This window comes from Buceros rhinoceros, unplaced genomic scaffold (assembly GCF_000710305.1).
Source record: "Buceros rhinoceros silvestris isolate BGI_N320 unplaced genomic scaffold, ASM71030v1 scaffold15664, whole genome shotgun sequence".
NCBI lineage: Eukaryota > Metazoa > Chordata > Aves > Bucerotiformes > Bucerotidae > Buceros > Buceros rhinoceros.
Genome location: NW_010410381.1, coordinates 142,547 through 166,802, shown reverse-complemented (window position 1 = coordinate 166,802; position 24,256 = coordinate 142,547). Strand labels below are relative to the sequence as shown.

The following is a 24,256-nucleotide window of genomic DNA, read 5'->3' as shown; positions in this document are numbered from 1 at the left end:
TCTTTCCGCAGTTTGCCATTTCACCTTACAGCTTATAAATCTTGGACGCTGACCACTCACACAGTTTTGTCTTTTTGACATTTTGGCTTCTAAAACTTATCTCGAAGAACATGGAACCAGATGTCACAATATCCTACCAAAGAGGCAGGAAAAACAATCTCAGCATTTTTTACTGTTAGATGAAAATAAATGGCCCCCGAAACAGCCAAGCTACATGGTTTGTATGAAGCAACTTCCAAATCTGGACCAATAAAAGGAGTCAGTTAACTTTTCCTGGCATGAAGCATTTGGTCTAAAAGTAATTGAGAAGTAAACTGGAATGATCCTTTTGGCCAGAAGCAGATGGAGTAAATAGATAGTGTTTCATGACAGTGGTAAGCCAGGCTCCACTACATTTGGAAGCAGACTGCAATATCTCAAACTGTAGCTGTGGATACATCACAAACATATACAAGTTCTAAACAAACAGCACATTCCTCATGTTGAACCAGGTTTTCTGTACCTCCAGAGTACACCTATGTGAACCACATTTCAGAGTAAGCCACTTCTAACAGTTAAGGTGACAAACCATCCCAAGGAGGAGCTGTCTGAAATAGTGATGAGAGCTGTGGTCCTCCTCCTCTCCACAGAGCACTTTTCTCCTTTCTGTGCTTTCGAGTAAAACCTGTCAGATTTTACCCCTCCTCCTCTTACGTTATCCAACCTTACAATCAGTAAGCTCCTCTCCTTGCTGTGACTTCTGGCCAGGGTATTTCGCCCCGGCTGTCCTGTGACAAACCGCAGTACTGTTTGCTCAGCCCTGCTTTGGCCTGAGTGACTGATGAATGCCAACTCTTGTTAACACCAAACAATTGTCCACAGTGAACTCACGTACTTCCTGCAACAACTAGAGCACTGATTTACTTCTGACGCTCGATTTGGCGTCACACCTGTGGGGTTTTTTGTTTGGCATTTGAGTTATGTTTGAACAACAACGTCACTAAGCAGTTACAGGTGGAAAGGAAAGCGTGTGTGGAAGAAGCAGAGTGCGTCACCAAAGCTGAACACCTCATCCACTGCCGTCCGCTTTTGATAACAACGGCTGGACTTAAAAGTTACTGTTGTGTGGCAAGAACAGGCAGGTCTGCCAGCTCTTCACCCCAGGCTCACACAGTTCTACATCTGGGGATTTTCCAATGATATTCTGCCTGCTTTGTGAAGCCACTACAAGTCACAAAATTCTTACACTGCAGAGGGAGTGTGAAAAGCACGTGCTTGTTCCAATAGGCAAATGGCTGATACGGGGCTTCCCCTTCAACTCAAAGTGGTTATTTTCACCTGTCTCCAGGTTTGAGGGTTACGGGATTCATAAATAAGTTACTAGCCAAAAGCAAATGATTTTAAGAAACATTCTGGTGTATTGCTTTTCACTTGCTACTTAATTCTTCCTATGAACCTTTCACTCAAAACTGATGCCGTGGACTACAGTCTACTGACTCCAAAACCCTCAGGCTGTGTGAAGAAAATGCAGTTTACTACGAAAATACCATTCCTAGTGACTTCTAGACATTTGGAGGCAATCAGCTGCCAATTCTGTAACAGATCAGCAGTAAAAACATCTTGTTAGGAAGGCAGAGAAACCATAAAAGACAGAGTAGAGGTTTTGCCAGTACACGTTCATCCTCTGCCAAGTCCTCCCTACCTCTCTGCAAAAGCTGAGGGGGGAGGGGATGAAGGGTGTGGTGGAATTGTTCCAGAGTATTATTTCTTCTAAGAAATGTACTTTGAAATTTCCTGAATGCCTCTATTAAAAATTTCACTAACAGAGCAACTAGGCAATGGGCTTTTACAGAAAAACCTGTTTCTGCATCCTGCAGTATATAGAGCAAACAAAGCTCCACATGCAGAAGGAGACACACGAGGGAGAACTCCCAAGAAAAAACCTCCTGGTGTACACAAACCGTCTGCAGGAAAGTCGAGTTATTTACACAGAAGGTTTTGATAGAAAAGCAGGTCAGCACTGATACTTTCTATATTCCTGGCAACTTCTAACGCTTTTCTTGAAGGAGAGTAATTTGAAAAATGATTAACTTGCTCTTCCGGGTGAAGGCAATGTTTTTCAACGCACAACTCATCTTACAACCTGCAGCAGGAAACACGCTACCACCTCCAGTTTTAGAAATCTGTTTAATTCTGCTGTCTCTGAGAGATTAATTTAACCTCAAGAGTTCTTGATTTTGCCATGGAAATATGAAACACAAAGCTGAATCCTTCACAGTGGAAAAGGAAAGTTACCTTTGAAGGGGCAGGAGCAGCAGCAGACTTAGTTAAGACTACAACAACAAGAGAAGAGGCTAAAAAGAAGAGGGGCTAGAACAGTTTTCCAGAGCCCCTTTTTTGTTACCAGACATCGGAGTGCGTCGTGAAGACTCCATCTTTCAGTGACTCTGGGGACATCCAGCGGACGGGCAGCAAACCTTTTCCTCCTTTACGGTAATAATCTGTCTCGTAGATATCTCTTGTCATGCCAAAATCTAGGAAGGTATAAATGTTTTGAGTTTGCATGATCAAGTCATGACCATTTCTCCTTACTACAAGCCTTTGTAGCCAGCAGAGAATCATGGTTTGGTGCAAAGACTCTGCAATCTGTTACCACGACACCTTGCAGGCACTTCACCCGCTGCCTTAGGGCTGGTTACTTTCCCTCCCAACAAATCTAGTGGCATCAACTCTAGTATTATATGCTGTCTGCTAACATCGCGGACCGAGGGCAAAACCCCTTTTGGCAATACAGACCTGCAGCTGCCCCTTATCTTCTGGGAAAAGTGCAGTGAAAAGAGAACAGTTGTTATTGCCAGTCGACAGGTGTCATCATTATCAGCCCTGGACGAGCGACTGACCACTGATCACTCCCGTTCCTTGTCTGCTAGGGACACTGGTACCCTCAGTGATTATGACTAGAACACCCATCTGTGCAGCCATTCCACCTCTCCCACACACTAGGGTGACTTGGGCCTGGTGGAAAAGTCTTTAAAAATGTCATGCAAATAAGAAACAGATATGCAGCAAGCCCAGGGTAGCGGAGCATAAAGCTCTCCCTGCGAGATCTCAACAGTCTGAGTCAGCGTATTCCACTCAAGATGCTCCAAAAGTGTTTCTACGTGAAGGATTTTTCGACACCGGTACATGAACGGGAGCAATGCAGCACAGGTCACAAAATGCTTTTGGGGTAACCATGTGCCACGCTGAAGGGAAGAAACGTACCATCTTCAGTTCAAAGAACTGTAAACCATGCTGGTGGGAGGAGGAGGGGTGAGAAAACTGGAATGGGAAGGATTCAGGCTGACTTCCCCTAAACCTGCAGAAAATGCACAAAATCCCCCAAAGATCATATTTCCTAATTAACTGGCTCAAAATGAAATAATTTTTTCTTTCTCCCAAATGACAGGATTACTTACACAAATTATCAAAATAGCTGAGTTAAGCTCAGAGAAAAAGAATTAGTTTCCTACAGCAGAAGGCTGTTGCTGTACATGTTATTTTAATATGCACAACTCAAAAACAGCCAAAAGCTTAAAATCACTCTCTCTGGAGAGAAGTCTGAAAAAACTCATCTGACACTATTTTGGAGGGATGGGGAAGGGAAGAAAAAAAAGCGATGTTCTAACAGCAGAGCAGAAGAAAAGCCATTCTGTTGTCTGGAAAGCAGAACTCCAGTTCAGACTGGAAAGCACCCAGCTGAAGTCAAGCCTTACATTCCACTTCCAAACCAGATACACTTCAAAATAAGCCTTAAATTCTTATTCTTGAATCAATAAACAGGAGGTGGAATTATTTTTGCGCATTAACAGAGAAGCGAATGACACACCAGTGTTAACTACGCCATCCACCCAGATGCCTGCAGCGTCTGCACCTCCCGTCACTGCTTCCCCAGCTCTTTTTAAACCCACATGCTCTACTCTTCTCTCACTGGAACAGAGGCAAGGAGAGGTATTCCAAGGGCTTCAACTCAGTGCTGACTGCTCACAGGTCTTAAATCACAGCAAGCCTTCATAAGGAACATATTTCATTCTGCAGAAACTTAAGCTTGAGCTAAATTTTAAAAGATCTTTCAAACAGCTTTCAAGAAACTGAAATGCCCTCTAGGATGCCAACTTTCACGACGGTGTTTTCCATTTGTGTGGAGGTGAAGAAAGCGCACCTCCGATTTTCACTGTGAAGTCTTCTGCCACCATGCAGTTTCTCGCAGCAAGGTCTCTGTGAACAAATTTGTTGGCGTTGAGGTATGCCATCCCATCAGCAATCTCTCCTGCCATCTGAATCATCTTCTTCAGAGTTGGAGGTGTCTGGCCAGGATTACTCTGAGCAAGATCAGGGAGATGAAACAGGTTACGGGGGAAGAAAAAAGTAACTATTTCCGCATCAAACTGTAACATAGCAATTTATTTATTTATTAAATGGCATTACCACAATTCAGCCTGACATGATCCAGGCTAAACAGAAACTCACGACTATGCACACCATAGCATCTGCTTAGTGGGAAAACTGGCCAGATCAAGCTGGGTTACAAACACAACTCCCACATAGCTCTTTCCTAACTGGCCATTCTACTTTAGGGAGTAGAAGCCTGAAAGGCTTTTTGGTGTAAGAATGTTATCTTACACCTATGGAGTTTAAACGTCCATCCTTCTGCCACCCAAGGTCTGAGATAGGTAGCAGAGGGCTTATTTTAGAGATTTCTACTGTTTTACCACCCTCACAGATAAACAGAATATGTTAAATGATTTTATTTCCTGTTCCCCACTCCTCCATAACCAGATGCCTCTTGAATTACTTCTATTTGTAAATAGGAGAAAAGCTTATGGGACAATTTCTTCTGCAGCAAATTCACTCCTCAGCACCCAGGGATATATCACTTCTGCCATCCTCAGTCTCATGCATGAGGGAGTTGAGGTATTTACACACAATCAGATAGGTCCCACTATCCCCTACCAGTACAAATGTCTAAGCTTTACAGCCCTTGGACGATCATCACTAACACAGTAACCAAACCCATGGCCCCACACGCTGAATGCTACTGCTGACAAAGACCCTAAAGCACACAGATAAAGTCACTGAGCTTTATCAGATCCCCATCCGAAGACCAAACATCCCTTACCCACCTTCCCTGGAAAGCGTTCACATCCAGTCCCGCTGTCACTTTCAAACTGCGCTACTTCGTATTGAGATAATGAGCCATACCCACCACTGCCAGGCCCCCAAGAGCTGAATGCAACAAACCCTATGGGAGTCAGGAAGATACAACCAGGAAAGCCCAGAAGGACCAGTGCAAGTTGAATTCCCAGGAGGAAGAGACCTCTATGGGAGCTGGATGGTGCAAGCCCTCCATCCACACTTCATCGAGGTATCCTGCCTTCCTCCTCATAGCGGTCCTCAGAGGACTTCCCTCAACTCTGTACACTGCACATCAAGCAACACAGGGAATTCTGGCACAGGCCTATCACAGGCTGCTCTGGAGAGCAGCAGCTTACAACACAAAAGCCAAGCACAGAGCTCATCATACGGTAATTCCTATATTATGTCACTGTCCCTTTTATGAAGTTTGTTGAATTCAACCAAAACCATCTAATATAACTTGAAACAATAATAACCAAAAATGCTAGTCAAGCCTTTACAGTCCACAGTCTTATCGATATTTCCTGAACCCTCTATTCCGTGCGATTATTTTCTGTACCCAATTGCTTAAGCAATCTGCTCTTGCTACAAGCAATGCCTCCACTCGTACCACAGTCATTCTCCTGTGCACATACTGAATTCATGTTCTCTCCCTTGAAGCTATTCACATCAGAATTTCTAGATCAAGGGCAAAAGCTGCTGAGCTCATTTTCTACATATACTGCTATGATTTCAGTGGAAAGTGACCCACGTGTCATCATTATCCTTCAGACCCTGTATCATACGTGACAATTTTAGCTGTTAAACTGATGGCCTACATATTAGAGTATGCATATTTGCCAGGATACTAGATTATCGGCAGAGGCAACAGGCAGGATATACAACACAAAACAATCATCCTAACACACGTGCTGCAAACAGCCATTTTTTTTTATGAGAAATTAGAGCAGACAAGAGATTTAATTTAAATCTGGAAAACAGGACTCAGTAACAGAAGAAAGGACATACTCCATGCAGTACACTGGGCTATTTGCAATAGCTACCTCAGGGAGAAAGGTGTTGCAGGTGACAGAACAGCTCATCTTTTGTTCTTGGAGCTTAAGGAGGAGGGCAAGAAAGGCTAATTGCCTGCTGCTTCCAATGTAACACTGTTTTGTTCAAGATGAATTAACTGAAGAAATAAAAAAACATCCAGCAGCTCATGACTCACCTCTGTGTCTGGCCTCAATGATCTCAGGTAACTTTTGAGGTCCCCCCGTGTCATCAGCTCCATGATAACCAGCGTAGGTTGGCCCTGAGAAACAACACCGAGCAACCGAACCTGGAAGAGGAAAACCAAACTTTGAGTTACAAATAAAGACTAACTGAACTGTAGTAATTGTTGCAGGGTCCCTTCTACGGACAGAGTCCGAGTCACAATACGGACACCAATATGGTTAGGAATTGTGCTCGTTTACTATTTACAATACATCTCAATTTACAGACTCTTGTCCACCCGACTAGCTACATGGCGATTGGGTAGTGTCTCTGTCACACAGACAGCACACATCTCTTAAGGCACCGTGGTTGGATAAAAGGGGTTAGTCCACACATGGTTACTGTTTTGGTTAGAGTTAATAAAACAGAGGCTAGTTAGAGAATTTCCCACACGATAGTGCTGCAGCTGGGTTTCAGCTGCTAAGTTTCCCAGAGAGAGTAGCATATTTTTCACAGTTCTAATTTCTGCTAGAATGATACACCAACAAGTAATCATTTATTTATTCATGTTGATATGTAGCCCCAAACACCGTGAGCCTGTGGGAAAGGTCTGAAAGTAGATTTGGTTCCACACTCTGACTCCTGTTTCACAATAGTATTACAAAGCTGTGCAGAGCTGAAGGTAAAACCTGAGGCTCCCACTTAAGTCAGTGAAGACACGCCCTGAGCACCCTCAGGCCAGTAAGGGCCACGGCTCTAGGAATCGCAGCCTCACTACGCTTTCACGACTTACCACATGGTGACAATTGAACTCCTTCATCACCGAGGCCTCATTTAAGAACTCGATCCTCTCACGCATGCTTGCAGACTCATTGACAGTCTTGATGGCCACCCTGGTCTCTGGCTCATCCTTCACCACTCCCTTGGCTATTCCCTCGTACACCATTCCAAAGGAGCCCTGCCCAAGCTCCCGACACATGGTGATCTTCTCACGGGGCACCTCCCATTCATCTGGAACATACACTAAGGAAACAAAGAACAGGCCATGACATTCCACTTCTGAAAGTGGTGCGATCACTCACCGCTTTATGATACCAACTGCCCAAAGAGTTTTAACGTAAAAACCACCAGACACAACGGTGAGACCTTGCGCAATGGACACAAATGGTCTTTCCCATACAGAGACAGGTGATGCTTGACACACAAATAAATCTTAAAGGAAATGTGCAGATGGACTTACAGTGGCCTCACTATAGTACTGAGCTAATGGGTCAGAAACAAGGAAACTCAAAGCACAAAACCAGGGGGAAGGGAAGCTTGAATCAACACTTTAGGCTTGAGCTTTTCTCGGCATCCTTGGTGTTCTAGTTCTTCCAGATAGCATCAAACATACTTGCTCATCCGTATCAGTTTAGTGTCTGCTGTGTTCTCCATTAAGAGATTGATTTCATGACTAGAGGGAAACAGACACTCTGATCTAGAAGGCTCTGTGCATGAAACTATTCTGATCGCTTGCACACACACTGCTGCACCAGTAAAGCAGAAGTTGCTGCTGCAAGTTTTTGATCTGAGGCAGAAGAGAGATCTCAGAAGGTGACTGCTGGGAGGGAGGACTGCCTCAGGCAAGAAGACATCTGAGTAGTCACTGATGCTGCTGCTTATCAGTCACCAAATGAGGGGACAGTTGTGTCACATGCTGTGGATGTGTGAAATCACAGAATGCAAAAATAGAGGATTATAGCATGAGCATTGACAGACCTTTAACCCTAACGGTAATGCTAGAAAAAATAACAGTAAAACAGTCCGCTGCCTCTCTGGCTAAACCATCAGCCTCCCAGGGGCTTTTGGAAACACTATTTTGTCAAGAAGTCTACATCAACAGCAGCAGGCTAAACCATAAACAGAAGAACTGATGCCTCGAGGAAATTCATCTGCTGTTCTGATATCCTCCTGCACATACATAATCGGTATAGCATGGGCTCACGCTCACTGCAGACAAAACACACCTCGGGGGTGGGGGTGGTGGGGAATTAATTATCTAGCAAGTTGGTTCCCGTAGGAACAGAGTTGCTTTTCGTATTTTATTCTTTCTTAAACAAATCATTTAGCCGGAAAGCTGAATTTCCAGGGCTCTCCATTCCACAGCAATCCCAGCACACAGGCTTTCTGAGACACACAGCTGAGGATCCCTGGACTGCCAGGCTCATTCAGCCCCTGCTGCTTCTCTGGGACAGCCAACACAAGAACTGGCAAGGAGCTCATTGACACCATTAGCAGGCACAACCTCCTGTGATAGTGAAGTACAGGAAAACAATAGAGAGAGCAAAACCAACCAACCCAGGCAGCACGCTGCCCTAGGGACAGCAATTTTGTTTTAAAGAATTATTTCCTGGATGGTTTTAATCACTTGAGCATTATCCACATTGTGTCTCCACAGAAAATTGTAAGAAAATAAGGATGTTGCCCCAAAACCCCACAAATGACTTCAGAAGTACCATTATTCCAACTCTGTTACCAGAGCACTCAACACAAATACACCAGCTGGGATCCAAGCACTGCCACAGTCCAATACCTCTGAATGCTATCAGTGCCTAATATATACGTCAGTCGCAAATACATCAGGACAGTTTTAAAACCCCATTTTGCCAGCTAGAGAAAAATGGGATTTCCTACACCCCAGACATTACAAGACACTAACATGGGTGACATTAAACATCCGTGCTCATTCTAGCACAATTTCTGCTTGTCTGGAAGCCCACAAGGGTGCTCTGCACTAACTGTGAAAAGGTGTTGAGAGTTTTACTGGGATGGGAATGAGGAGACAATATTGGTTTTGTAAGCGTTACTATTTCCCACACGAGAAGTGCATAGAAACAAGCGGTGGGTTTGTTCCAATAGGTCAGAATAGGGCTTAAAACAGCAAACGTGAAAGACGATAAATTCATCAATTCTTGCTTCACTGCCGTGAAAACGTGACTGGATGAGTAGATGGCAATCTGCAAGCGAAACTAATGTAGCCAAATATGCCTCTGCTGAATAAACTACAGGAAAAATTTCAAAAGCTCCGAAGTTTCAGTAGACAGGTGACATGTACATATTACCAATGATGGATTCCACGGCTGTGCTACTAAAACGAAGAGAAAAAGTGGTTTTACAACATTCCTTTTAGAGCTTTATCTTTCAGGGTCAGGCACAACCAGAACATACGTAAGTAAAAGCATCAGAAGAGTGAGGCCACACTTACCATCTGAAGCACTGAAGTACTCGGGGTTCACAGAAGCGTAAAGTACTCCATTGCCCAGTCTGTCACTGTTCCTGTTGAAATATTTTTTTCTTCTTTAATCTTTAAACCTAAGTAAATTTCACACCACACAGCTTTTCCACTGTTTGCTCAACCACAGAATATTATTTACTGTATGTGGAGAGCTGTTCGGATAAAGGGGACAACCCAAGTTCTTACCCTACCTCACATAATCAACAGGAAAACAGCCCAGAATAGCTTTCCCAGGAAACCTGCTGTCTTCTCTACACCAAATCAGTGGTAGGAACATGCAAACACAAGGTACTTTTAGCTGCTGGGTAAACTTCCTTTTAGGAAGGCAGCCGTATGGTGATACACCAAGGGGACCCGTGGCTGAGAATGTACTCCATGTGCTTTACTGTGGGAGAGAAGCCATCTAAGCAAAGATTTTTAACGGAGAATTCCACTCAACTGTTTCATAAGTGTTTCTAGTATTTTATTTTAAAACACACACAGTCCCACTGTCCCCCCCGATTTTCCTGGGGTGATTTTCAGAATAAGACATATTTATTCATCACTGCAACAGCTTTTGCATGAGGGAGGCTGTGGAAATAAAATTATCAATCAGACCTCAGAAAAATCAAAGACAAAACGTTCCTGTGGGCTAGACCAACGGTTTAGAGAAGGATGAGTTACCAGGCATTTCACCCGGGAGAGCCCAAGGGGAGGCCAAGCAGGTATTGTACTTCACTAGATACAAAGCCCTTTCTGGAGGGCTTGAGGAGAACTGGCACTACTATCTGCACACAAAAGAATCAGAGTTGGAAATAACAGGGTACTCAGTGAGTATCATTTATACGACTGTAATAAAAACCCTCCATAACTAGAACATTTGCACCGACTTCTATTAAGATCTCATTATGTATTTCAATGAAATAAAAAACAAAAAATCACTAGTCACAAAGAACAAAACTGAGGAAAACAGATCCATGGAGCAGTCCCCTAGGCTGCTCTGTCCAGCATGTCATTTTTTAAGTGGATGTAAAGACTTCAAAAAACCTCTAGAATCTAAGAAATGAAATTAATCTAAATACAAAGTTTTCACGATTTATCTTGACCCGTATTTCAGTCATATCTTCTGAGCACACAGGTTCAGTGTCTGCCACCACTGTCGCAGTGGATATGTTCCTGACGAGCCCTCCTCTTCCCTTTCACATGACACTGTAATAAAAAGCCTCTTCATATCTCAAGCAGCAGCCAGATGCTTGCTGGTAACTCTAAACCGCCTCCTTTTACACAGCAACACGACAGAATCGACTTTAGCTTCTCGAGTCCTCTGAATGCCATTTCCCTTTTTAATTTCTAGCTTGCTCCATGGGCACAGATTTGAAAATAAACTTTCCCCTCCTGCAGCACTAACCACAAGCATGTGCAACTCACCTCTTTTTGTTAAAGACATACAGCATGATCAGGAATCCCCCAACGATGAGCAGCAAAGCAATAGGGAGCACAATTATCAAGTGCAGGAAGTTTCCATAGTCTGCTGCTGCAACCAACAAGAAAACAATTGTATCAGGGTTTCTGTAAAAACTCCATTAACAAAGAAACATTCAACACCCGCTCGGTGTATTTCCACACAGGGAAGAAATCAAAGTACTCATTTTCTTGTCTGCTGTGGAAAAATGTACTCGGAAACACTCCCTGACTGCAGATGAGCGGAACAAGAAAACAGACAGTGAAAAGCATTAATTTTGTATGGAACAGTGTCTGTCCGGGGTTTGTTTTCACACGTTATGCTCAAGGACTTACATTCCTCAGTGAACAATACGTAATTGTTCACTTGCACATTCACCTCTTTCCATCTTTTGTTCATCCTGCAATTGCTTATGCTTATATTCAGAATATACACCTGCTGCTCTTTACTTCAAGTTCTTTGAAGTCCAGCAATTGGAAAACCAAAGAAGAATGGAAGCTGGAGCTCCAGTTTTCTGTAGATATATCTGCTCTAGAAACAACTAAATACAGGAGGTCTTGGGAGGGTGTCTGTGCATCCTATGGTGGTGGTTCCTCCAAAATATAAATTCACCCATTGTCAGGACCAGCATCACCCTTTCATCAGGGCGTTATCTTTATCAAATGCCACTTGGTCATGTGAAAAAGCACCTTGGTGTTTAAAAAAACCTGCCAGCCAAACATCTAAACAAATTATTTGTTTTCTCTATTCTTTCGCAATTTAAAGCAGGTTTGCCTTATTACACCAGGTTTTGTACAATCCAGCTCCATGCTGTTATGGCTAATATTACATTCCCAACAAGGTTGTACATCACAGGAAGCCACAGCAGTATGTTCTACACACTCACCACCTGGTTGCACCTCCCATACACACACAATGCATGCAAGAAAAGGACCGTGCCTCAGATACACCTTCTGGTTGTCAACACTTGCCAAAAAATATGGGACAAAGAAGAGTTTCAAAGAAGCATCAGCAAGTAAGAGGAGCATTCAGAGTGCGAGCAAGAGGCTCATACGCCCAACTACATGCATAAACGTCAGGAATTAATAAAAAGACAATAGTGCCCCAGTTTGACACAGCCAACAAACAATCATCTTACATTTGGGTTGGACATAGAAAGAGACTGGCTCTGTCCATGACCCGTTTCCAGCTAACGAGGTGGCCTGAACCCTAGCAGAATAGTTTCCAGGGTTCAGGTGAGTTAGTTTAGCTCCTCCAAGCTTCTTGTATTCCTGTCTGGAAACACACTCCCGCTTCTCCTAGAAGAAAAAAGTGATTTACAGTTCATGTTAGTATCTTCACATTCCTTCATTCCTAAGAAAACAATATAGGTGCACGATAAGCTGATTTTTATAGGTAAAAGCCCCATCTGAGCAGTTTTTCTGTCAAACACCTGAAGGAGATATGTGGAATTTGAAAACTGGCAGAATACATGAAACAAAGAAAGGGCATGCTGGGTGGTGCTGGGTGTCTGAAATCACAGTTTTTACTTTCGGTCTGCAGCACTGCACAGAAACATGTGAAGAGAGATCCAATACATGCGTAAGTTAGTTACCAGCAGTAACTCTCGACAGAAGTGTGAAATCCTCACCTCTCCATGCTGCCCATATTTGATTTCGTACATCAGGATCAGCCCATTTGGATTTGCAGGCTCTGACCACTTCAAGTAGACAGTATTTTCTTCTTTTGCTTCCCATGCTACTGTTCCTGGAATGTTATCTGCTCCCTCTGTAAAACATTTACAAGTGATGTGAGAAGAACGCCCCTGACTGAAACAGGAACTTAACCAGGGGCCGGGGGCCTGCTGGAGCCCTTAGCAGAATCTGAACTGTTGGCTCCCAGAAAGACAGTGCAGTGTATAGCGAGAGCATCACGGGGTACGGGCTGTGTTAGTCACTGTGCTCAGTGTGCCAAAAAACCTGTTTATCAACATCTGGTTCTCCCTTCCAAACTTCCCACCACAACAATGCAGGCAGCGATTCCCACCAAACGCTGCCAACAGCGCCCTGTCTGTAAGCGGCTGTAAACGCACCAGGTCTGCCCCACTGACATCCCCTTCCTCACCCCATAGGCTTTATTCCTGTCATTCCTGGTGATTTTACCTGGTTTATTCAAAACTGAACAGGAATATGAAGGAGCTTTCAGTCAAAGAAAAAGGACCACTTCTTCAAAAACACAGTTGTTAGGTTTAGAACAAAACAGAATTTTTTAGCCCTTAATTTTCAGAGCCTTGTGCTAAAAATCTGGGAACACTTATTTCCTTTTCCCTGATCTCACAGATTTCCTTATTTCCTTGAAAAAAGCAATTTTTTTTTCTGTTTTACTGACACAGCTGGACCTGTATTATGATAGTCTTTCCTTCCAGAAACAAAACAAAATTGCTACCATTCTGCATCAAATATTCCCAGACATCTGCTGGAGTCAGAAGCTCTTTGCTGGATGCATATGAGCTTACACTGAAATCATCTCTATTCTTCTCAGAAGTGCAATCTGTAAAAGCCCCAAACACGGGCACAGCATTCAATGTTTCCTATTTGAAGTGCTGTAAATGCCAGCGACTGGGCACAAAGCAGCACAGTACTCCTCCTGTTTCCAGGCTGGACAAACGCATGGTCATTCTGCGACAGAAGAAACATTTGGCAAACATTCCCACCAGCAAAACTCTCTAACATCTGCAAACAGTTCAGAGTGAACACAGCAAAACTAAACATTCGCAGAGAGATTTTCCCGTCTCCATTCAGCATACAGGGAACTGATGAATAAAACCTTTCAACCCACCGTGTCTGGGGTTATCACCTTTAGCACTGGGCAACAGATTTTCCCATAATTAACTTGGTCATCAACACCTGCACTTCCACCTTTCTCCAGATCATGGGGCAGACTCAATATTTATCACTCAGCAACACAAGACACCAGTCAAGGACATTAAACTCCTGTATCAATGGTTTATACAGTGCCAATTAATTTTCTTGCCTTTTTTTTTTCTTTTTTTTTTTTTTTAAAGAATACCCAAAGTTTTTTAGAAATGGTTTTGAGTTTTTTTTTTATTTTTTTTCCGTTTTTTTTTCTTTTTTTTTTTTTTTTTTTAATGATACCCCAATGTTTTTCTAACTGGTTTTGGAGAGTCTGTCCTCCCTGAGATCGATCTCTCCCCAGAAAATAAAACAAGGCTTTACACTTGTGAGAGCATACCTGAAGGCATAGTTCTTGCAAAGACGAAGTTGGAAGCGCTACAACCAAGTGTGTCAGCTTCATGGTTGCAGCTGTGAATATCGATGCGGTAAAGAGTAAAAGGCTGGAGATGGGAGATCACAGTTCTCTCCTTGCCATCCACTTTGGTCTCAAAAAACGGGTATTCCACCTCGCTCTCCTCTGCATCAGAAACATTGGTGAAGTGATCTGTCCCAGTCACATTTCTGTTTCGAGTGGCCAAAGTGGCATTTGCGATTCGAAACACGTCCCTCCGCTTCCGATCAGGTCTGTGGAGCAAACAGACGGGTACAGAAATGGTCTCTAGTGAAAACACACTTTTTCTCCAGCTCCAGGAAAAATGTCCAAAAACCCCCAGTAAAATAGGTAGCCCTATTAAAAAAGCTAAATCAAAGAAACAACAAAGCAAGACAAAAGCTTTCTCTTAATCTGAACCTGCAGCATGTCATCACATCCTATTACTCTCTCTTTTTGTCAGAAACCAACCAAAACTCTGAAGCTCAGACTGAGCCCCAACATAAACGTGCAAACTTCTGACCTCACACAAGAAACCAAACAGCAAAAATGGCTTCACCGCTATTCAGTAAGTACCCTAGATTTGTATCAAATGAAAGTAATGTTGACACTTAAAATAAAAATCAGATGTTAAAGGTTGAAAAGGTTAGGGGGAAAAGCTGGATTAGCAAAGCGAACTCTCAGTAGGCTTAACTTTCTTTCAGTTGCAGTGAAGTTACAGAACTTTGAATGCTCTGCACTGAGAAATGAAACCTGGAAGGCAGCTGAAGACGATGAATGTTAATCACCACTGATGGGTAGTCATTTGTGTATCTCTGCTTCTCTCACCCAAACCATAGCTCTGCAAAGGAACAGTCTTTCTATACCAGAAAACGCGGTACTAATATTGTGTAAAGCAAAGAGTTCACCGAGCAACTGGGCTTTGCCTTACGAGCATCTCTGCGAAATTTATGCAGAGTTAAAACTTGCATTTACAGTGACACTATTACCTTCTCCAGCCTAAGAAACTGTTGTAGCGGACGGGCCTGAGTATCAGTACAAGCATCAGTATGAAAATACTCTTACAAACATGTGGATAGTATTAGCTAACCAACACATGACTGTCACACGTTAGACTTGTCACTTGGCCGTGTGTCAGATCCAGAGCTGTTTTGCACAGCAGCACTGACGACACAGGGCAAGCTGGCGTTTCCGGCTCCTGCCCTCCTGGTCTCTAGAGTCTGCAGGACTGCTCACCCCTGGAAAGCCATGTGCCAGGGGAGGTAAAGGATGGAACAGGAGTCACACTACAGAAGCCAGTTTGGCGTGAATCCTACCCCACCTGAAATCCCTTGGCCAGCGCCCATTCTGCCCCTGGTCAGGGCAATGGCTGCCAAGGTCAAAGGCGAGGTCTAACACATTTCCATCAGAGCACGAGTTACCAGCCAGGCAAATAAGACCTCCTTCAAACACACAACAGGAAGATGACTCAACAGAAGAAGCTAATTCACTGTCAAATACACCGTCTTAGTACACTGAGCCACAAAACAGCACGCTGCAGAGAGAGCCAAAAACAGCCTGACTTGGTTTTGAAATCTTCTGGCAGAGGTTGGATGAATTTGGGGTTTTTTAGCAGTTTGCTACAAGATTTTCCAAAATCCTCTTACTATGTCTTGAGTAGTCGTTTTGACACTCTCAAATGCCATGTAAACCACAGCACAGAAATAAATGAAGACAAGGAAAGAAACTTCCTGTTACTGAGGAATTGTTTTAAGCAACGTTAAGAGCGAATGCTTTAACTTGTCAGTGGAGCATGAGGGTGTTCCACAGCTGTAAGCACTTGCGCCTCCTCGACACTGGTATTTGTGGAAGCTACTAAACCTATTCACCTTGCTTAGGATGAGTATTCATCTACTACTTTAGCTCAGTGGAAGGAACATATTTTTGAACTGTCGGAAGCACACGGGATGCCCAGCACTGACCTGATGAACATTTTCGCAGATTTTGTGATAAAATCAGTGAAAGTAAGTTCATTTTCAATCAACCATAAAAGCACGCACCCCTGCAAGAACCCAAAAGGCATGACTTTATCTATCACTGCTTTTACAAGATGCATGAAGTTTCAACTCTTTGTGGTATCTGGGGGTAGGCAGGGGGAAGTACGGTCCTATCTTGCCTTTGGGGCAAAACAGAAAGCAAGCAACACAAAACTTGGTTGAAACTACAGTCCTATCAGGAAAGGAAAAAGACCCGCAGGAAAACCACAAGGCAAACATGATTAAAACATCGAAAGATTTGACACCATTGCTTTTTTGGTCAAGCAGCATCCTGTTTTTGTTAAAGGCAGAGAAAGACAAAAAAAAAAACATCCAAGGAAATGTCTAGAGATAAAACCATGAAAATTCATCCGTTCTGTTAATGGACAGAAAGGAAGAGAAACGCAAGAGAATAATTAAAAATAACACTATAAAAAGTCAAACTGAAATTAAGAAGAAAGTGTGGGTCATTTAATGTAAGAGCTAACTGTTCTCGTATTTTATGGCAATTTTAATGCTAGTTCTCAGATATCTTTTACTACACACACAGCCCGTCTCACCCTACTCAGAGAAACCAAAGAACCTGAAGAATAACTCGTCCATTCTCTTGTGGTAGTAAGCATCTCTTCAAGACTAACCAGAGTCCTCATGTTTGAAATCTACCTCACCACTGCAGTAATACACATGGGTCATTCAGAAGATTAGATCAAGAGGCTTTTTAAATGACCTTAAAACCACCCGGTCAAATGTTTTCACGCTGTACTCCGTGCTGCACCTCTTTCATAATGTCCTGGAGACAGGTAGAACACCAGAAACAAACAGTACTATGGAGGCTTGCATTAACACATTAATTAACTTCTCCCTTGGGAAACGGAAAAAAAAAAAGGCATTGGCAAGTAATGAGCTGCTTAGATTTGTCCCATGGAAATGTCTCACTAGCTCACAACCTTTAATTTCCTGACATACCGTCTCTGTAACTTTGCCTAGCAATGCAACCTTGTACCTTATCAGCCCCTGCTGTTACAGAACACACCCTTATGTCAGCAGGTTAAGAAAAAAGGGACAAGCTTTCAGGAATTTCTTTGTGAAACTGGTCAGCATATTTGTTACTGAGTTCAAGGTTCTATGAACTTCCTTTGGGAGAGAGGGAAGGCATGAAAATTTGAGAGGATACATTTTAAATGACAAATCTGTAGTGAAATAAAAAACTTCCTTTGCAACAGACTTTCGGTTAGTTTAGACCTGTCACATGCCGTTCGAAACTCCCTGCTGTGCTATTTCATACAGTTCAAACTCAGATCACATTTAGAAGAGTTCACATTGCTCAGGAATTACACCCCGGCCAGGCACGGCGGCTGTTACGTCTCTGTACCTCATCTATGCTGCTGGTTCTCAGCATCAGCAGGGAACCACAAATGCTAAATGTGACTCAACACAGCTCAGATACAACATGTAGCACTTCCGAAGAGAGGCAGTATTCAGTTCCTCATTTCTTGGGTAAAGCTAAGAAGCAAGTCCCAAACAAGGCAATCCAACACATCTTTGTTGTCCAAAAATATCACAATGAAGGGCGATATAAATCAGTTTTAATGAGCAGCAATGCCACACTTCAAGTCCTCAAACACAAGACCTCACCATAAACTTCACCTGCCAGAGACAAGGAGATAAGTTGCATGACAAATTTGATTGCTTATAGATCATACCATAACAGCTATACACCCAGGATCCAATTATCCAAAGGAAGAGCAGCTTACATGAAGGATCCTTGGAAATTCAAGGATCAAAATCGCCAATTAATTCAGAAGTATCTACTCCATGTTGCAGCATAAAATCATTACCATTCCATTTGATGTGTAAGCGGTAGTGTTTACGACGGAGGAGTGGGTGTATTTAATACTTCTCTGCAGCACAGCCCCAGGAAACCTTTGCAATTAGCGCAGTGAGACAAGAAGACCAGTTTCAGATCTGCGAGGTGACTATGCCCTCAATTTCCAAGGCAAGTAAATCTTCAGCTTGGGAACGCAAGCACTTAAACAGCTATTTAGAGAAAGATCACATCTGAAATCCTTTGTCTGCCACGTGTTGCTCATCTCCAAAACCCTTAGAGACAAAGAGCTTCTCAAGAGACTCTTGACTCTGAAAAGAAACCACCACTAAAGTCCTTGAGCAATATAGGCAAGAACCCTTACTACTGGCTGAAACCGAGAGAAAGAGATGAAAATGAGTAAGAAAACTGCAAAGTAAAGCTGTGGATTGTCTCAAATAAAGGGAAAGGCAGTGTTTATGTGTTTCAGGTCTTACTGACATAATCTTTCATGTCCAGAAAGCCTCAGCTCTAGGAAGTGTTAAAAAATTAAATTATTAGCCCCACTTGCCAAAAGGAAGTGTCCAAAACCCATTACCTGGGGACAAAGATGGAGTTGTGAAGGAAGTTCTCAAAGACTTTTCGGTACTCTGCTTCCTCTTTCTCAGCTTGCTTTTCTGCCTCTGTCTTGGGACAAGCACAACAAGGTCCTTTTTCTCCCCCACAGCCCTCTGGCTTGGTGGGTTCAGTAGCTTCCTCTGTATCAATGGTCCCATCAGCATATCTTCGAATTGGGACTTTATCTTAAAAAAAAAAAAAAGAGCAGAGGTGGCTCGTTTGCTTCCTCTCTGTATTATAAATACAGCAACAATCCATGTTTCCCTGCTCCCTTCTACTTGCTGTTATACACAAGAGTTGTGAGGCGGCGCACAGGCTTCAGCTCTTGTCAGGAAAGTGCACTGGGCAGGGAAGTCACAGGATTTCAACACAACCACGTTTCGTTTTCCTACCTTTGGAGCAGTAATTGTGTCTGTACAGGTAACTGTCCTGAGGTTGCTGCTGCCACCGTACGATGTAGTATGAGAGGTTGCCGTTGGGAAGAGAGGGAGGATTCCATTTCACAATCAGTTGGGATGAAGAGTTGGATGCTGAAATAACGTCCAAGGGAATGGATGGAACTGGAGGGGGAAAAAAGGAAAGGAAGGAATTTAAATCTAGAGCACTCTACAGTGTATTTCCATGCAAGCCCAATCCATTTCTACCCTGCAAGAAAAAACACCATCCTATTTCAAAGAAAAGATGCCCCACTAACAACTCAGGGCTCAGCTGCAACCACCTACAGTCCCAATCTAAAGCTGTTCTTAAATTCACCATCACCAATGGAACAAAGTCTGAAATCCTAACTCCAAAAAACTCCCATAGTTGCCAATGAAAATAATGTCTGAACAACCACAGAGTTTTAATTCAAATCTTAATTCTGCTCTCGTAATTACTGGAACTTTTTAGCATTATGCACATCATCTGCACATCAATTTCTGTATTAACAAGAGAACCTGCATAATGATATAATTAGGATAGGTTCAGTGTTATCAACCTCCTACCCAAGAGCCCAGGATCTCACCTGCAGCATTGGTTCGTATATACACAATTTCACTTTTTGCTCCATGAATATGATGGTTTTCCATCATTGTGAGGGTCACAGCCTTGACATAAATAGCATATTGAGTCCAAGGTTTCAATCCCTGCAGCAGAATTCCAGGATTGTTCTCTTTGTTCGGTGGCAGGTCGACATCGACCATGTTCCAGCTATTGGAGCCACACGCATCTTGCCCATCGTATTCTGTCACATTTTTGAATGGTCTGAAATATTAAAAGAAAAAAAATACTTATTTTCTCCAAAATACATGACGATGTATGTCCGTACGTCCTTAACAGCATTGTGAACCTCCCTTTCACAGCTCCACACTGCCTGGAGAGTTACTAGTGCGCTTGTTTGTATTTTTCACTGTTTTAAAACTGAGACGATACAAGGATGTGCAAAGGCAGGGATGATCCCAAGAAATTAGGATTAATATTAGCAAAGCCATAGAAACTAAATAACCCCAAACTCAGAGCAGACCTGTCACCAAGGTGACAGGGCAAACTCCGGATCTGTGATGCTCTCTAGAGAAGGAAAAGATCTCGGTAAACATGACGTGACTTGAAAAGCTCCAAATGAGACCCTTGAGAACAGCCAAGCCATTGATCTCCCACCCTCTTTTTTTTTTTTTTTCCCAAATTTGAAACTTCCTGATGGATTTGGAATCCATTTATAGGTTCCAATCAAAACAATCTTCTTTTTAAAAGAGGCTTGTGCTCCATCAGGAAAATAATTTGAACAAAACAGTAAGGTATGTAAACTGGATGGGATATCCATCGGAATAGAACTGCCTATACCTCCTGGACTGCCCCAGTTAGTCTCTGACAACATCTACTTACGCTTCTTTGTAGTAAACAGTGAAGCTAATGAGATCTCTATAATCTGGAGGGCGATACCGTTCCCATGTTAGTTTAATCCGATTCTTGTGTGTAGTGTTGGAAACAAAACGCAGAATGTGGCTTTCACCTGCAATACAAAAGAACGGGACGTGACGGTGTTAGCTCCACACTCCCTCTTAGTTTTTGCTGTTTCTAAGGTACCAGATTTAGCGAGTTAGCCTTTCCAGTAGGTGTGACACCACAGCACCCAATGGCCCTCTGCTCCATAGGGCTTCGGATTTCATCCTGCTGCATTTGAGTGCTTAATGGGAAGCAGTGACCTTGGCAATCATTCTACAATATGCTGGAGCTCCTTGTTATTATTTTCTCTGACGCAGATTTTCTTGTAATGCATCATCAGAAAGCTCTTGAAATCTACTTCAGACTCTCCCTGAGCAAGGAATGAAGTCCTGTTTATTCACAGGACTGGTTTAGAAGCACTAAATTCATCACCCAACTCCAATGCACACACAGAGCAGTATCCAGCCTCTGTGTTCTCACTTTCCAGGACAATGTTTGACAACTACAGTTTGTTTTTCTGGGGAACATGGGGAGGACAAAGGAGTTCACATTTCTACCCATAAGAGGCTGGACCAAGAACTCCAAAACTCAGTTCATATACAGCACAACCATTTGATGGCAGCAGCTTCCAGCTACTCTTCTAAACAGAGCTGGAGGGAAGCCGGCAGCTTTGAAATGAATGGCTTCCCACTACCAGCTCACTGAGCTTTCGAATCCAGAACAAAATAGCATTTTAAAAACTTAACTCTTGGTTGAAGAAATTGCGTTCTAAGTGTCAACTGTGAGTTGGTTTCTAATGTTCCATAGAAGCCTCTGAAAATAAAGAGGTTTTCACCCTCATGTACACTGGCACTATTGGTGCTATCTTTTCAAAGGCAGTCTAGCTTTTGTTGATTCTTTTCCCCTTCTCAGAGTCAGAAAGCTTTCTGTAATGGTTTTTTAAAAACACAGGCAGCGGCTGGCACTAGCCTCAGTGGTAGTAAGGACTGGCTGTGTGTCTGTAACTCCTCCAGGACTGCAAGCCTTTGCTCTATTGAATGTGCAAAGAAAGGAGTGTGCTTACAACGAGGATCTATGCCATCTGCATTTATGCATCACGCCTAAAGAGACATTCAGTGGAGTACGTGTCCCAGTTTTGTAAACACCATCCAGAACAAGGGGACTTGACTTGGACACAAGATCCATTTTAATTTACTCAGCTCCAAGAACACCACAAATAGACCGAAGAAAAAATGCATTGTCAGTTCTAAGAGTTGGAGGATGCAGCCAAATTTGTAAACATTCTGTTGTTTTAATTCGTAGATGAGAGATTGCTTTTAAGTGTGCTGGTTACACCTAGAGACGTGATGTGCAGACCACTGAAGCCAAAAGAAGACTTTCCAATAATTGTTGTTGAATCCAAAATGAAATGCAGAGACGCTGACGTTCAGGAGTACGGTAGAACACTAAAGTGTTCTCAATTCGAAAGCAAGCAACTTGAAAATACAGCACAGAAAACTGAGTTTACAACAAGGTACAATATTTCGCAGGAGCCAAAGAGAAGTTTGAATGTAACAGAAACAGTTTGTTGTGGTGTCTATGGAATTGTTATTCAGCAACCTCCTTAGTATCAAGGAACAGTGGATATCAGAGTGGAAAATACCTACAATGATGTACCTATGTCTGCAAAGGAAACAGAGAAACTGCTCCTCGTTGGATATGCCAAAACACTCAATTTTATTTCTCATTTCCCAGGGATGTTCCCATTGCTACATGCTGCTGCTGTCACAAAAAAAAGGGTGTTTGGAAAGCAGCCGTCTTCATCAATTGGTTTTCACAGATGAGACAGTGACTATGTAACCACAGAATTTTCCATGCCTGCGAACATACTTTCAGAGCTACTTTCTAAAAACTGGACAAGTAGAATGACTGAAAGGCCGCTGTAATTTCTAAACTCTTGAGTACTGTAATGGTCAGCAACACGGTAGTGTGTTGGGTTTTGCGTTTTTTTTTGTGACACCCTCCTATGCAGTTTGCCTTGAGACTTTTTTTGTTTACTTACAAGAGGCTCTCTCCCCATTGTTCCTTGGATTTATATCTCCTTTGCTCTGTCGTCCCTTTGTTCCTGAAACTTCCTCCATACGGTAAATCTCAGAAACACAGAGTTTAGGATTAAACGCAAAGTACATTTTCCCCTCCTTGATCGTCAAGTTATGATGGTTCCAGTCCCACAGCTGCTGAAGATTGTGGTTGTCAAGCACGTAGAAGGAGTAATTCCTAGAAGGAAAAATATTAGTTTTAATTCACAGCCAATTCCAGCCAAGAATTCCTTAACATAAGAAAACTTTAGAACACTGTTTCCTCTTATTACTTCAAATTGGTGTTCAGCAGAATGAAGGATTTCCCTCTCTCCCATGGAGCAAGTTTTCCCTGAATGCTCACTCTGGTCAGAGGGCAGGGAAATGACTGCAAGACAGCACTGTCAGGCTGACATCACACCATGTAAAGCCCACTCCAACATGTATTTTAGCAATTGTACAGGAGCTGCTATGAGCAATATAAACTCACATCCTCTGAACAACAGGTCTCTAAACTGGACTTCCCATTTTGTGGCAAATGAGAAGCAATAACCTTACATATTCTTGGAAGGAAAAGCATGGGGCAGTTCTGACAATAACACACAGTCATGAATACAGCTGTCTGGCCTGACTGCTAATGAAGTCGATACAGCTGGTACCACCTCAGACGGATGCTGAGAAGAATGTGCTCAGCTGACAAGGGAGCACATACATGTTCGTGCTTTAAATGCATCTTGCCAGGAAAAAACAAGGATGCTAAACTGCATGTGGGACTTGACAGACATCACGAAACACCGTGTTTATCTGAGGCACCTATTACTCTGTAACTGATGACTAAAATGCCTGCATCCCCCTGTGCACTGCTGGAAACCTGACACTTCACCATAATTAGCTGAGTGACAGCAACTAAGCTTTTCAGAGACCCAAGAAGATTGAACACAATAAACAGAGATGTGGCTCTGCAACTACAGAAACCATCTTAAATATTTAATCACAGCCTAGCCAGTCTCCTGCTCACTATTGTGTCACTTCTGCTGAGACACTGGAGAGAACTCTTGTACTAAAAGCTTTCAAGAGTGTGAATAAATGAAGTAAATCGAGCACAACTGGTGCTTTACACAACTGCACAGTGACTGGGACAGAGTTGGGAGTGATGCAGCTCATACGTTAAAGCCATCTGCACAAGCTGGAGCAGCCACCTGAGGCAAGGCAAAGAGGTCCTGAGAGTTCGTATACACAGTCAAAGTATAAATTAGCAGAAGTTGTTCTGGCACCATTCAAAGCACCAGGGAAACCATATTTGAAGGGCTACATACAGTCTCAATCACAGGAGAGGTACAGCACTGCTTAGCGTGAAAAGTGGAGCACAGGGCAACCAGAGTGCACTTAGGGCTCCAGTTATAAATAAAGTTATAAATAAAGATTGTATCAGACTTTGGCTCTAACAGCTGTGGAAAAATCAGGATGCCAAGGAAGATAGCATGGAAAGAATAAAAGATTCACTGTAGGGAA

At 42.9% G+C, this 24,256-nt stretch overlaps 1 protein-coding gene across 1 annotated transcript in view; it reads right to left on the bottom strand.

Annotated features, from left to right (window-relative positions):
- IGF1R (insulin-like growth factor 1 receptor) overlaps positions 1 to 24,256 on the bottom strand; it is a gene marked incomplete at its 5' end in the record, with an annotated part of 174,932 nt that overhangs the window by 9,282 nt on the left and 141,394 nt on the right. Inside the window, 14 exons of the mRNA XM_010135605.1 lie at positions 2,384 to 2,513; positions 4,181 to 4,340; positions 6,365 to 6,475; positions 7,145 to 7,374; positions 9,596 to 9,666; positions 11,033 to 11,138; positions 12,205 to 12,364; positions 12,697 to 12,833; positions 14,298 to 14,584; positions 18,748 to 18,952; positions 19,160 to 19,327; positions 19,771 to 20,009; positions 20,628 to 20,754; positions 22,729 to 22,943. Coding sequence (XP_010133907.1) covers positions 2,384 to 2,513; positions 4,181 to 4,340; positions 6,365 to 6,475; positions 7,145 to 7,374; positions 9,596 to 9,666; positions 11,033 to 11,138; positions 12,205 to 12,364; positions 12,697 to 12,833; positions 14,298 to 14,584; positions 18,748 to 18,952; positions 19,160 to 19,327; positions 19,771 to 20,009; positions 20,628 to 20,754; positions 22,729 to 22,943 — 2,346 coding nt within the window. The remainder of the gene's footprint in view (positions 1 to 2,383; positions 2,514 to 4,180; positions 4,341 to 6,364; positions 6,476 to 7,144; positions 7,375 to 9,595; positions 9,667 to 11,032; positions 11,139 to 12,204; positions 12,365 to 12,696; positions 12,834 to 14,297; positions 14,585 to 18,747; positions 18,953 to 19,159; positions 19,328 to 19,770; positions 20,010 to 20,627; positions 20,755 to 22,728; positions 22,944 to 24,256) is intronic.